The 16,035-nt window shown below is 31.8% G+C and overlaps 1 protein-coding gene across 1 annotated transcript; it reads right to left on the bottom strand.

The window, feature by feature from the left end:
* Window positions 1-299: 299 nt before the first annotated feature.
* Window positions 300-12,662, bottom strand: LOC130444505 (juvenile hormone esterase-like). The gene is made up of 11 exons (XM_056779650.1): window positions 12,476-12,662; window positions 10,228-10,365; window positions 10,028-10,174; window positions 8,649-8,802; window positions 7,010-7,195; window positions 6,413-6,612; window positions 5,268-5,445; window positions 2,278-2,444; window positions 2,098-2,227; window positions 1,562-1,703; window positions 300-517 (listed from the first exon to the last, which is right to left on the bottom strand). Exons 1-11 carry the CDS (start codon window positions 12,548-12,550, stop codon window positions 331-333), a joined length of 1,704 nt encoding a protein of 567 aa, XP_056635628.1. The 5' UTR covers window positions 12,551-12,662; the 3' UTR covers window positions 300-330.
* Window positions 12,663-16,035: the final 3,373 nt, after the last annotated feature.

The following is a 16,035-nucleotide window of genomic DNA, read 5'->3' as shown; positions in this document are numbered from 1 at the left end:
ATATACTATTATGGTTTTCTTTTGGTTTTGATTCGTTATCATTTCAATAACTAAGTATTATTTCTGCCCTCGCTTTCCAACTTTATAGTTGTTCTTATAGTTTCTTATGTATTATGTAGCCGACTTCTTCAGTCAATATCTTCTCTTGTGGTATTCCATAGTATATTAATATATTGTTTTTGTTCATTTTTTTTTCATATCTTTCCCTTTTTGGTTTCTGTTTTCCTGTAAAGCTTTCGATATTACATGTCGCTAGTTGAGGTAATCTTGGTATGTAAATGTTAAGAAATTAAATGTAATTTAGTACTTCAATAATTTATTGTTACAAATCTAAAATGTATCATAAGGTTTCACAGCGTATTTCTCATAAAGAGCAACCCAATTTTCATAAGTCTGTACTTTGGGATTGCTTTGTAATGTTAGAGTTTCATTAATGTCCAAATAAACAAATTCGTCTGCTTTAACTTTTGGCCATATAATGTTGTTTAGAAGTGGAACTGCTTCAGGAGTTGGATTTCTAGAAAAAAAATGATTCTAATATTAATTCAATCTAATTTAATTTTATCATTGCACAAAGACACGGTTTCAAGTGATCAACTGACAAATAACTTTCAAACAATTCATTAAGATTTTTTCTCAACTTGAGAAATTTTCGTCTACTTTTAAAAAATAGATAGCGATATTATTTTTTTATTGTGAACCTTATCACTTATTTCCTTACAAATTTATAGCTTTTGTTCTAAATTTCTACCTTCATGTACCATTCACATACACTTATCTCTCAATCCAGGTATTATTTACTAATAATCATGTTATTTCTTCCTGTCGAATCTGTGTTATTTTTTAATGGTAAGACGAAAAACTTGGGAAATGTGGGACGATGCAGAATTTTCGGGAACTGATATAATACGTCATTGTGAGTTTAGGCTATATACATTTGATGTTACTTTCTTCGTTCTCTGAGCAAATGGCTGTTTTACATGAGGTAGGTAGCTAGCCTTGCCTCACAACCCTCCTCTTTTATCCGGGCTTGGGACCGGCAGCATGGTCGCTGAGCTACTCAATCCGCCCAACGGCCATACTGGCAGAGTATACCGTACAAGTAGATTCCATCATTTAATTATATCACAAACTAATATTACAGTTGAGAAAAAGTTACTTCTCCAAACAACAGTACAATGTTTAAAACATAAAGCATTAGCAACGGGATCCATAAAAGGATTGCATTGAGTTTCAAGCTTACTAGGATAACGACCAATTTCCTAAAGGTCATTTCCTTTCTCATACATTTTGAGAACAAGTACAAAAACTAAGAAACAGTCTTAACCGAAAGTGAATTCATTTAAGGCAAAGAAATTAAAACTGTAGACGTCACTAACGACAAAATTCCCAATCTCTCTCAATAACATTTGTTAGTAGTGCCTTCAATTTGTGTTAGTTCTCTTTATTTTGTTTCATATCCTCAAATGGCCATGACAACATTTTTTTGATTCACTACTTATAGAAGCATTCATTCATCTCCTTCTTTCACTTTACAAAAGAAAGGTTTATCAACACTTACAAGTATTTAGCAAAATTTGTAAATAATAATCTGTATCTATCACTAGTAGCCACATCCAATGCGGAATAATTGTTTAAGTAGGTATGATTAGCAACTGCCCATAAATAGTGGCTATCTTCTGAGTGTCCTACTTTGTAGGCACCTAAAAAATATAAATAAGCATTACAAATCAAATTTTTCGAAGTAAAGGTACACTTCACGAGAATTCAAGAAAAAATTGTTTATTTAACAGGTATAAAAGAGTATTTTGATCTTTACGTGTCTACAAACAAAAATCAATGAGAGTATAATACAATATTGGAGAATTGTACCAGAAAGTCATCAGTCATTGGTCAAAAAACCTCTAGGAGCAAACTTTGAAAAGATTTTACGGATTATTTTCAGATAAGAAAATACATAATAAATATGAAAAAAGATTGGTTTACAGTACTATATAATTATCGCTAAATTGATTGAATACGCTATATTTTCCATTTTATATTATAAAAAGATTACGTGAATTCATTTTTGGTGTAGAAAGATATGGTTAACTTTACCCTCTATGTTTGGTCTATTGCCTCCCATTGCTCCGTGATAAGAGAATTGATAAAAGTACACATCACTGAATTGTGCTTGTAATTTTGCATGAGTAATTACACTTCTAGTAAATTCCATATCACTAAAATACTAAAAATACTATCGATTTAAGTAGAATTTCTACCCTTGTTAGTTCTTACATTAACCGCTTTTCCTGGATTATCTTGTAACAATCCATCTGTGTATATCCTTCGGATTTCCTCCCCTGCTTCTTTTTTAATAGCTGGATCCGTTAAATGCATATTTTTGTTAACCAATCTAGTTATGTCGTTTTCATACGAATGCACAGTAGATATAAAATTTGATGCTACAACAATAAGAAATTACGATAGACATCTAGTTTATTATCATAAAAACTTATCAAAGTAGCAAAATGAAATTGTGAAAAAAGACGGATGCTAGGAGAAATATAAAACCTTGAAATTATATTTCAGATTTAGTTATTGGAAAAGTTTCTAAAATATTGAGATGAGAAAAGCTTAATTAAATTAACTATACCATTACGTCTTAAGTATGTCGCAATTTTTAAATGTTCATTTCATTTTTTATTTTCATTTCTAAAGCTAAATGATACAATAATAATACCATGCCAATCGGCGTGTTAAGTTTTTTGTCAAATATTTTTCTAATTTAGTCATTTAATTATTTCATTCTTAATCGGTGCTTTTCTATTACTTCTTTCAATAAACTACCTGAAACAAAATTTTGTGGAGGAGTTTATTATTATTACTCATGTTAATGATGATATCATTTACCTATTCCTGATACAAAGGATTTAGTTCAGTTTACGAAATAAATTTGCACACTGTGTGATAAGTATTCAATATCACATCTAAATTTCGCGAAGGTGCTACAGGGTCTTAAGTGCGATATAATTAATAGATCAAACAAACTTACCTTAAGTGAGGTTGGTTCTTGATTATAGTACGGTCTCGTTGGAGTAAATAATAAATAGGTAGTAAATCCGTTTCGGCGCTCCTGGACTACAATATTCTAAGAAATCGGTTTTTTTATCTATTACACTTACTTGAGTCACTTTAAAATTGTTGTTGCAAGGGGTGTTTATAGGGAGGGAGGGACTTTACTTCAACGAGACCGTATTATAATCAAGATCGAATATCACTTAAGGTAAGTTTGTTTGATCTATTAGTTATAGTCTTGTAAATAATAAATATTTAGATGTTTAAAGTTTATTGCAACAACAGATAAACTCAAAATTTTTCATTTTAAACTGTATGGTTAACCGAGGTAACTAATTAAATACGTAAATCGTAAATCGAATCCTTTGACCACCCCGCTTGATCCACCGACTGATAGTAAAAGCAGATGCTTTTCTATGGGGTTTTTTAAAAGTGATGAAAAGCCAATCGCAAGAGTTTCTTAAATCTTCAGTTTCGGTAATATATTTTTTAAGTGCTTTTGCTATACATAATTGTGGATCATCATCAAGGAAAGGTAGAACCAAAAGAGGTTGAGATCTATTTACTGCAGATGTTTTCAAATGCTCTGATTTTTTATTATGATTTTATGAGGTTGGATTGAAATGTTCTTAATATTAATTAAGGCTAATGTTTGTATTCCATGGCTAGTAGCCAGGGCTAACAAAACTGTTGTCTTCTTGCTTAAAGCCTCTAGGCTAATATCTTCGGTTCTAAGCGTAGGACAATACTATTTGGGGATCCCAAATGTTCTCGTACCTGGCGCTAGGTGGTCTTTTTCCAAAAAGTTCCTTGAAAAAACGCTTAAGTCTGAAATTTTGCTCCGCTATTTGAGATATGGCCAATCTGTATGAATTTAGGGTTCCATAAGTTGCGCCTCTATTAATATGTATAGTCAAAAAAATTGGGAACATCTTCGACAGTTACCTTGTACGGAGACAGGTTTTTGTTTATACAAAACGTCCACCATAAATGTAGGCCGCTACTGTATTGTTTTAGGGAATATTCTGTTATTGCACCAAGACCGAAGGGTCATTTTAATCCTATGTGTATTTTGGGCGCTAACCGACTGAAGTACATGATTTATGAAATACAGTTATTTATTAAAACACCGACATTTATAATAAGATATATTTTTGTATTTTTAGATTTTCCTATAAGAGAAATGACCTATTATCAATTAAGGTCTGAAAAAATTTACCGTTAGAGGAGGCTACTTTGCACTTTTTTTAAATGAAAAATCTGCCCTTAATAAAGATTCCTCACAACATTTTTGTAACACCCTACAGAATAAAGTAAATTTTATATTTCTTTATATTTTTATTTAGTACTTAAGTACATATTACATATAAAATAAGAGATTTACATAACCTAACCTAACCTAACCTACTTAAAAATCTATCAACTTTCCCTCTATTGGGTTATTTTATGACTCGACCTACCTGCACTTCTTAGCGCCGAAAATACATGTCGGAATATCTACCCTTCTTGGTCAGACAGGTAAAGAAGGATGGTTAGCGCCCAAATTACACCCGCCGATTTTTAGATTGTTGAAAACTTTATGAGTGTTCAGTATGGTTACGTCGACAAGAAGAACTGTATTCACTCTTCAATCAACCACCACGAGGTCAAATCTGTTATTCGACATTCGACATTATTATGCATTACTCAGCTTAGAGTCGAGATTATTTACCTATCCCGAATAAAAGTATGGAAATGATCGTTCTAGGCTCAAATAATAAACTGTGTGGTGAGTATTCAATATCATGGTCTTCTGGATGTGATATATCATTGTTGAACCTAGGAATATTTTCATTTTGTTTAATTAATATTAACTTTGGCAGAGAGTTTATAACTGTTTCATCCTTTTCTTCATTTAAATGTGGTTTTTTTGAAAAGTTGATGGCGTCCACTCTTACTTTTTCGCTCCCAGCACTATTAGTTTACAATGAAATATCTTTAAACATAATAATATGTCACAATAACTTACATTTTCATAGGAAAATATGGCTATCAGTATATAGATCTTAAATCTATCAAATTATATTCTACTCGTATACTGAATATACTAGAATGTTAATTTGAAAATAATTTCTGAATGGTACTGAATGTTAACGACCCAAACGATTATAATGTAGTTATATTTAAAGAACAATACAAGGAACTGAGCATTTTCTAATATTTATGATTACCTGCAGCTCTGGCAATCGCTTCTTCAGACGTTATTCCAATCATGAGAGGAACTCGATTCATATGCCCACTTTCTAAAGCGCTATATTGATTTTCTATAATAAATGCATTCTCGTGGTTAGGTTCAATGACTGGAGTGAACCAAAATCCTTGAATAATTTGTTCATTGCCATATGTTTGCTAAAATAAATATGTTGTAAGTATATGAACTATGAGTGTATTAGTTACTTATATTTTGAAGAAGACCATCATCAAATTCCCTGTTTTTAAAGATTGTAGATTCAATTTTGTTGATAGAATAATATTCTTCTCCAATTTATTTTTCAATGTTCATTCATATACATATGCAAAATTGTAAATAGATTCTTTATTCGATGTTGAGCTTATTTTACACATTAAACCAATATTGTAAAGGAATCTGGAACTATGCGGGAATAGGGAATTCAGTCAATCTAAATAAATTAGTGACATAACATTCAATCCTCTATTATGTGATCCATTTCTGTTCATCTCTGATAGCGTTAATTACGTCTATGATACTCTACGTTAAACAGTATTGCATCATTTCCGTTCAGCTTATTTTGAATCCTATAGATAATGTATGAAATATAATTAAAAGCAAAATGTAGTTGTTGAAATTATTTTAATAACGCTCCTTGATAGTCTCGTTTCGTTTTCAATACTTAGTCGAATTTTGAAACTATCTTTGGAACCATATACTGAACATATATCTAAACCTATTTTTATGACCAATTATAGGTAGACAATTGTAGTTAAATGTGTATCGCAGTTTCTCTCTCTAATCAATAGAATCTACACAAGGAGCCAATAAACTTGAGATGTCTATTTAGCTCACCATGCCATGTAGTTTTCTGTTTAACAACGTCGCAGTAAGGCTCTGGTTCATTTAATGGTATTGATGTAGTTTTTTTAGCGTTTTCTTTATCAACCTCGTGTCCCAAAACCTAGACTACCGAGATTTGACTACATCGCCCAACTGTTCAGCGCATACACACAATCCTATACTAGTTTAAAGTTGACATCTACAGAACCACGTCCCTTTAGCTTTACTTTACTGGCTATGAATATAACTAGTTTTTGAAATACTACATTTTAACTATAAGCAAATATCAATGATGTTACTTACTTTGAAACTAGCTGCAACTGTATTTATATTATTGGCATCCTTACTCCTCAAAAAATCCAATAATTCTTGAGAGCTACTTTCATTGCTAAAGCTACTATCAATTCCTTTAGCTAAATTGTACGCCATATTCCTATATTCTCTCTGGTACGACCAAGGACATAACGAGGATCCACTTTGAGCTATTGCGGCTCTAAATAAACCTACAGCATGAAGATAATTCAAAATGAAACGACGCTCTACAATTTTCACCGCACTTAAGCTACCTTGAATATATTTCTGCCCTTCAGTCTTTTGAAAATTTGTTTTTTTGCGCAGAAAAGAATTCAAACCAAACATATTCATTTATGTCAGTAGCTCATAATTCTCAACGATGAAAAATAGATAATATGATGCTGCTCTTCTGCGCTGTCACATTTATGAGGGATTTTATCAGCAAATATTACTGACATATTTTGTATTGGACTACATTTACTTTAACTCAAAAACACAATCAATTTGTGGGCGACATAGAAGTAACTGATTCTCAGAGTTTGTCATTTATCATGCTAGTCGGTCTATACTAGAATAGAAATTTTGCTTTAAATTTAATCTAATTACCATTTAGTTCCGGATTCATCAGAAGGTAAGCTACTGATGCTGCTCCAGCACTTTGTCCAAATATAGTAACTTTTTCTGGATCCCCACCGAAATATTTGATATTGTCCCTTACCCATTCCAAGGCTAATTTTTGGTCTTTAAGTCCAAAGTTTCCAGTAATCGTTTCATCACCAGTAGATAAAAATCCTGAAAATTAATTTTAGTATTGATTCAGTCATTTCAAAGGAACACAACAATATTTCGTAGAAAAAATAATCAATAAGGTGATAAGTATTTTCACTATTTTTAGTACTAAATTGGCGATAACTAACTGATGAATTTGCATTTGAGACATGTTCTTCCGAGTCCGATTTGCTTAATTTTTTTTTTCAATGAAAGGTATTGATGCAGAGATCAGCCATCAACTATCGGATTTCATCTAATTTTCACCATTCTCAAGATAAACTCATATGCGATTTCCCCCTGTTCATTACTTATGGGAATTTTTCACATACACACGTTCTATCCTCAATATCTCAGGTTCTATTCAAGATAGAGACTTCGTTTTTGCTTAAGAACACTCGCTAAAACACCCTCTTTCTTTTAAGTTTTTGAACACTTAAATCGGTTGAGTTGAAGAAGAGCTAGGCGCGGAAATTCAATGTGGAGTTATGGATTTTTGTAGGTTTTTGGCAATTTTTCTACATTCAAAGATCTAATTTAGCTACAGAGTTCGATCTTTTCTATTATAATGATTTCTGATGCTTATTTAATGGATTCGATGCGAACGAAGCCGGTAAAAGCTAGTTTTTTAATTATTGTATTAATAGATCTAAAGGAAAAAACAAAGAATAATGACATGTCTTAATAACACTTTTGATTTTTGTTTTATGTAAATCATTTTATTTATTGTGTAAACTTCCGATTTTTCCACACTTTCTTAATGTATAGAGTACCGTTATAGGATGTGCTCGCTGTACTCTAATTTTTTATATATTTTTGATGTTTGATTCAATAATTTCATTAGCAGTCAGTACCACAACCAAATGTGACTTATTGAAATATTAAATATTTGAAACGTCAGAATCGAAATAAATCAATATGTATTCATGGCAACAAGAAAAAGTAAAACAGCGCATGGGATCAGTTTTCAGTATAATGTTGTACTATTGGTTGTCTTCAATCAGGTGACTTCAAATTAATTGATTTCATTAGATTTCTACTGGAGCAAAGAAATTTCTTCAAAATTCAATTATCTGAACTAACAAATGGCGAATTGAAATAAACAAACCAAAATTTTCCCTTATCAATTTTACTTATAAACTTATAAAAAGTTTAGGCAAATAATGAGAAAAAATACTAGACGAAGCTCAAAAATTATTATTAAAACTGCTAGTATATAGAATAATTCTCAATCAGTATGTTTCACAACTATAAAACTCTCGTCTTAGAGAATATGAGGAATATAGATAAGTCTATTTTCCATAATAGCTCTTGAAATACTTATAAACAATAAAGTTTTCGAACTTTCTGAGGTAACAGGGGATGTGACTTAATTAAAACGACTGCGATTTAGTTGATTTCAAGGTTCAAGTTCGTGAATATTAATGAAAAAACAGCAGTATGTTCTGGTTAGGCTTAGTGCTTAGTGTTAGCTTACCAAACGGTCCAACTCTATAATTGGTTGTCACAACAATTACATCATTTTCCATTAGATAATGCGGCCCAAAAAAATCAAAATTTGCAGCTCCGTTTACGAATCCGCCACCATAGATGTAGAACATCACTGGAAGTGCTGCATTTGTTGTTGGATCCTACAAAATGAAATATTAAACATAATTTTCTGACTCATGGAGAGAAATACTTAAAACAAGAACAATGAAACAGTACGGATGAGATCCATGGAGAAGGCAATAAAAGAAAAGTATATTGCTTGCTATCAGAATCAAAATTTGTGTTGCATCAGTATTGGATAAACGAGGTGAGTAAAAAAAGTATATCTACCACGAATGAAAAATGCTTTTTTCATACAAATATGTATAAATTGTCAGCAAAAGAAGTAGAAAGTCGTAAAAACGCGTCCTCTTCCACTCAGTTCTTTGTCTTCTTAGCCTTACTTTTCACTTCTTTCACGTTTTCTTTGTTTATCTACTCCAAATTTTTCTCTGACGTTCATTTGTTGGCCTATTTCAATCATATACTGATGTCCATTTGTTTTTCTCACCATTTCTTAAAAAATATTGCATTTCAATTGCCTCACTTTTAGATCTCTGCTTTCTATCGATTACACGTTTCTGTGATTATTACATTATATATTTTATTTTTTCTACTATTTCAAAAATAATTTCTTTGGTCTAAGATCATTTTATTTATTCTTTAGAATAATCTCAACTACGTATACATACTCAAGGACTCATTCCCTTCAATATTAGATGTCCTTGAACCCAAAATGCTAGCTAGTTATCCATGTAGAAACGTCACGGAAATTTTCTGGTCCAACGAATAATATTAGAGAATCTTGTATTGCCCTTTTTGTTAATATAATCACCCACATACCCAATATTGAGGCCACCGTGACTGAATTTCGGTCACCCTCCATATTTAGAGTAGTTCATTTCATTTTTCGCAATCCAAAAGAGCATTGGAATCAGAACTGTATATTCTTTCATAAATATTGTGATGAGGACACCCCTGTACACCATCTGTCGACGCCTCTCATTAAGTTACTGTGGAACCAATAAACGAATGGTGTGTTTCCGAAAGCAGTTTACTGAATATTCTGAGGTTCTAGTAGCATACTCTTGGACATCGCACTAGTGAATAAAAGGTAGGAGCTTACAGCAGAAGCAGTTAAATATTGATAGCTCAGCAATACTCAGCGAGCGATATAGGGCATTCCAGGCGATATAAAGATGAAGTAATAGTTATTAAAGTATTTGCAGTGCCTAAGTAAACATTTTCATTGACATGCCTTTAGCCGAGAAACGTTAAAAAATATATTTTCAAACATAAGATAGGGACGAAAGAGAAAATACTCACTCTTGGGGTATATACATTCAAATAGAGACAATCTTCATTTTGGAGTGCCGTAAGATTCACATGAAATAAGTCAGATTGTTGATAGCACATTCTATCATTTTTTGTTGCATCTAAAACACCTTCCCATTTTTCAGCTGGTTGTGGGTCCTGCAAATAAAAAGTTAATTTGCTAGAAACAATTCCATAATGGAATACTTTACCGCAAAACGGAGATTTCCTATTGGTGGCTTTGCGAAGGGTATTTGTTGAAAAGCATAAAATGATATGCCTCTCAAAGAATATTCTTTCCGACCCATGAGTTCTCCATTCGGGATCTTCACTATAATTTCCGCAGAAGTCTGAAACATATAAAATATAGTGTTTAGCCGAATAAGTTCTATCAGATTGTTTTTGATTACGTTGATTTTCACAATAACCTTTCATACGATGTTCCACAATCTCTTTCAATTTAAAAAATTGATCTAATTTCGGATTGAGTATTTGAGGTAAGAAAAATGTCATATTGCAGTTTAAATTCTATGTATTTCGGAATATATATTATACATATGGAAATTGGATGTGTTATATTTAGCTTTACCACACTGTGAAAGAACTGGAAATAAATAATTAAATGGCCTGGTTAGGATCGGGAAAGATGCACAGCTTACGAGAAAGTGAGAGAAAGGAGAATTAATGCAGTAGTAAAAGCCAGAAGAAATACCACAATCTTTAATATTTTTTGAAAAAGACAATCTCAATTTTTGTAACCTGGAGGACAAACTACAATATATTATCATAAATCGGAGAAATTCCAAAACAAAGTATATAGTTTTTCCAACAATTTATAAAATCTACATTCTTGTCATAAATTTTAAAATAATTTTGAAAACCAAAGATAAATATGTAATCTCTGATATTATAAATTCAAGATCAATTTGAATAGTCCTTAAAATTTCTAATCCATAAAAAGTGTTATGCAGATCAATTTAGTTACGATTAGCATTTCTGTTTATATAGCCTTGAAACTGTATGAGCAGAATTGTTAATTCTGATAAATAATCCGTAGAATATGATATTTATCAAATAAATCAGTGCAATGAAATTGTAATACTTGAAATGCTATTTAATTATGTATACATGTTTTAACTGTACGTGATGCTAAGTTACGTTTCAGCACTCGCCGCTACGCTGCTCGTGCAAAATAGTAACTAACGCGAAATGTATCACTTTCCCAACTCATTATGTCTTACACTATTAAGCCTAATATGCCTCATACTATTTAAATTATCACAATTATGCATTTTTTTTTATTCAAAAGTACAAATTTTCAATAGGTAAACTTTTTCATTTATGTTATTAGCTAAACATTCCATTATTTTTCACCCACTGTAACGAAATTCCGAGGTTTGTATGATTGTATGTATGAACGCTCCAGCTGCTCCACTAAATGCTAAATTAGAAATCTGCGTTTGGCTAATAACCAAAGAGGAGGAATTACTCAAAAAAGAGCCATGTTATGCGAACAGAATTTTAACTTTAACTCTGTAAACTTAGCCTCTTTGAACTAGTATGAACTCAAATGAAGGGATATGTCGCGAAACATTACAGCATTTGAGATTCAAGAAGTTTGTCGAATATTAATCATATTGAAAATTTTAACAAATAATTAGTAAAAAGTTATAAAACATGTTATAGCGGAATAGAAATTGTGGACAATATAAATCAAGTTTTTTTGAGGCTATTACCCAAAATGGAAACTAGCATTTCTTTTGTGAAACGAGATGGTACCATATAAATTTAGTTGTACGAATATTTGTTATTAAATTTCAAGAAAATGTCCTAACCTAAAATCTCATAAAATATTTTTATTAAAATAAATGTGACTCCTTAATGTTGACAGTACACTATTTTCCATATTAGTTATTTGGTGTTTCCCGTTACTGAGGTTCACAGTTATTGGTTAATTTCTTATGGTTTGCCAATTTACTGATCATGGTGTATAGTACTAAATATTTTTCACAAAATAAGGTATTTACAAACCCGTGTGGAGATCTTCGCTACCCAAAAAAATGATATCATGCGTTTTCAAATTAACCAAACATTTTTATTAAAATGCGGTAATTTTGTGGTATTAGATAATTCACTACATTTGTACGTAGGTAGATTCTTTTTTATTCTATGTCTCCATTAGGTCAATTATGAGATGAATTAAATTTTCCACATATCCATTGAATATAGATATGTATTGCGGCACAATGTTATCTATGTAAATTATGATATATTTATATAAACTTTCATATCATATACGGTAATATTCCACATGATAGTAGTTATTTTAGAACACGGAAATATAAAAATATAGGAGCGCTACTTTTGTAACTTAATGAAGTATTCTTGGCGTCAACCACAGACTGGAATTAAACCTACATTTTTTTTAGGAAAAGTCTAAAAATATTATCCATGACTTACCACACATAATAAAGCCTGCAACAAGAGTATAATTGCCTGGAAACTCATATTTTCCATATAAATTTTCAATTTCATCACCAACTCGCGATATTTCTTAAGAATATCTGATTATATATGAAGTACTGATATTCATAAGTACTGAAGATTTATTTTTTATCAGTTTAACATAATTTAATTTATGTATGATAAACTATTTTGCAATGCGATAACTAATAAAATAAATTTCTGATTGCAAATGAAAATCAGAACTACAGTGAGCTGCAAAACTGAGGCACTAGCTACTCATTATTTTGAACATAAAATGAGACATAAGAATGTATAAAATTAATAAAAGCATTAAAAAAGATTGTCTATTGAATTTAGATAGAATGATTGGGGGTTCGAAAGCAAAGTTGAGCAATTAGGTTCATTTGTCCATAAAATAGAAATGATACACTTAAAAAAGAAAAATATCGTTATAACGACCGGCTTTATAATCCTACCTTAACTGGCACTTTAAATGAAGTTTACTTCGAATGAAAGGACCCTTTAGCCTAGTTGTTAAAGTGAAATGGTCCAATAATCGATTAGTAATGGTCTCTCATGTAAACGAGTTAAAAAGTTGATAAACCAAGCTGTATTTTAAAGATGCTGTAAATGTGTGCTTAGTTATTCAAAATCCTTCGAAAAAAGCCAAGTTGTTTCACGTTTCTATAAATAGCATTGTCTATATCGATCTATTTTTCGTCTTCAGACATTATTTTTCTCTTCAGATGAGCTTGAACTCAAACTTAATGTAGCACGATATCTAGCCATTGTGTTATAAATTCTTTTATTATGCAAAATTTCTGAAAAGAGGCCAGGGTCAGCTGAGATTTCAAACATAACTTATGTTTACATTCGACGTTCACCGCTAACAGAGACTAACGTGCAAAAGTGAAATATTGTCGACTTTACTTCAAATTAAAAGAATATTTAGACTATTAAATAACGAGAGTGCTTACGAAAAAGGGTTTTATTATAAAAATTATTCTACTTTCGAATGCCCCCCTTCAATAATCTCCCATCCCCTCGCCACACACCTTTCCATACGTTTTTTCCATTGATCGAATCAGTGCTGGAAGTGTTCTTTGGTGAGGGCCTTTAGGAGCTCTGCCGTTTTTGCTTTACGGCTTTCATCGACTCAAATCGGGTGCCTTTCAAAGCAGATTTTATCTTCGAAAACAAAAAAAGCCGCACGGTGCCAAATCTGGTGAGTACGGCGGGTGTTCGAGCACCGGAGTGCGCTTACTGGCCAAATACTTTTGGTCAAGAGTCAGATTTTTTGGCATCAACTTCGCACAGACTTTTGTCATGTGTAATTCTAGTTGTAATTGTGTCATTTTTCTAACCGTTTCTTTATCGGCGTTTACAGCCTCGGCAATCAACCGGATGCTCATTCGACGATCTGCACGCACAATTTGTTTGATTTGGTCACTGTTTCCGGAGTTGAAGCAGTCACAGGGCGACATGGGCGCTGGTCATCTTCAGTGCTCTCTCGTTCCTCCCTAAAGCGATTACACCATTCAAACAAGTTGGAATTTTTTTCAATTTAACGAGAAATTTGAGATTGATACGCTGCTCCTGTTTTTTGTCACACATGGTTTTTGCCACGAGAAGAAAACACGTTCGTGTCAAATCGCTATTGCACAAATACTATAATAGTGGGAAACGTGTTTTGGGACGTGCATAGACAAGATATGTAGATACGCAACGCCTTATTCGTATTTTACCCCACCCATCTAGGACGCTCTCTAGGTACACAGGTTCGTTATTTCATAACCAGATCTCGTAACAATTATGAAATGCGTCACAATCCTAACTTAAAGATTGAAGCTTTCTTTGAATTTATTTTACAAACGGCCGTAAGTCAACACACATCGTTTATCATACAATATTTCCTAATTATTGTGACGCAGTTTATATCTACTATGCAATTCAAAAAGAAATTAATTTGTTATCGACATGCCACTCAGTTTGAAGAGTTTGAAATATCAGTCTCGAGCTTCAAAATTTCTGTGATTGGTGACTTTATTCCTTATACTCGCCAATAAGTATTTTCTAATACTAGTATGAATTTGCTTTTTATATGTGATGTTTAAGCAAGTGCTTCTTTAAATTTATATTTATAGTTGCTTTTCTAGTTTTTGTTTTTGAATTGCTTAACTGAAATTTTTGACTACTCTTTCCGGAAATTTGTATGTTTATCTTATTTGTGTAACATAAAGGAATAGAAAATAGTTGAACACATCTGTGGCTATATAGGTTTTGAAGATGTTAATTTAATTTTTGGATGTGTGATAGTATTAGCATTTTTTGTAACCAAAACCCGTTTCTTCTCTCGTTCCCATACGTATTTCTTATTTTGTTCCACATCTCTGCAGCCCCCGTTTGGAGTAATGAAAAGATAACCAAATCACCAACGTCTACACCACCATCAATGGTAACAGCTCGTTTAAACTAGACCATAGTTGAGAGTTGCAAGTATCCTTTAATTCAGACTGGATGCTCCGTTCTGAGAAAAAATCTGCAATCAAGGTCTTTAATATTATAATGGCTGAAGGGCTGAAGAAAAAGAGGAAAAGGGACAAATATAAACATAAATAAAAATAATATCAAAATCAGTTCTTTGTAAATATATTGGAGTTGTATTATATATTCATTGTCATCTTCTTCATTGTCCATTGCAGATAAATTCCCTATTCGCTTTCTTTACGTTCTTCTCATTGTCTCGCTTCACTTCCTGTCTATCACCTTCCCTTCCCAAGTCGTCTCCCATTTTTGCCATCCCCTTAAGCATCCTTGCCTTTGCTGTAGCTAGTATGATTTCAGTGGAAATTATCGGCCTTATTATTGCCTTCTGGCTTTTGTTTTAATTCGGATATATTTGTTTCGCCAAATTTAATTATTAAGTCGTGCTTTTTACACATGCAAAAGTGGTTTATCTCCTATGAAATATGAAATAAATTGAAACATAAATGATGAATATACGTTATACACATAAAAATGTGACAAAATATTATCTCTTTATCGGTGACTTCCACTAGGTTGTGACCAAGTGCGCATTATCAACTGTCCCCTTCTAAAGTCCTCTCTTATATATCTGAAGTAAACCTTCTGGTTTCCTTTAGATATGTATATAAATAATGAGTGAAGTTTGATAATCAATAAATTATTAATAATTTAAAGTGAAGTTTTTTATATTTATTTATTTAATATTTTATTAATAATTCAATTAAAATAATTAGGAGGAACCCTTCATAATCTTGTGAGAAAATTGGTTTTCTACTATATACCACATAAACTTAGAACTTTTCCACTAGGATCTTAGACGAATACTTATACAAGTATCATGACAGAATTTGTCACTCTTTGAAACCGAGGAAATTTATTACCTCCACAGTTAGGATAGGTTTGGTTATTGAGACACCATATATATATATATATATATATATATATATATATGTAGAATTTAGTCTAAGTAGTTAGTACTATTTTCAACAGTCAACAAATATCGAATTCTATCCATAAAAAAACAGAAA

This window comes from Diorhabda sublineata, chromosome 5 (genome assembly GCF_026230105.1).
Source record: "Diorhabda sublineata isolate icDioSubl1.1 chromosome 5, icDioSubl1.1, whole genome shotgun sequence".
NCBI lineage: Eukaryota > Metazoa > Arthropoda > Insecta > Coleoptera > Chrysomelidae > Diorhabda > Diorhabda sublineata.
Note: the sequence above shows the minus strand (reverse complement) of the source record. Positions and strands in the feature narration are given on the sequence as shown.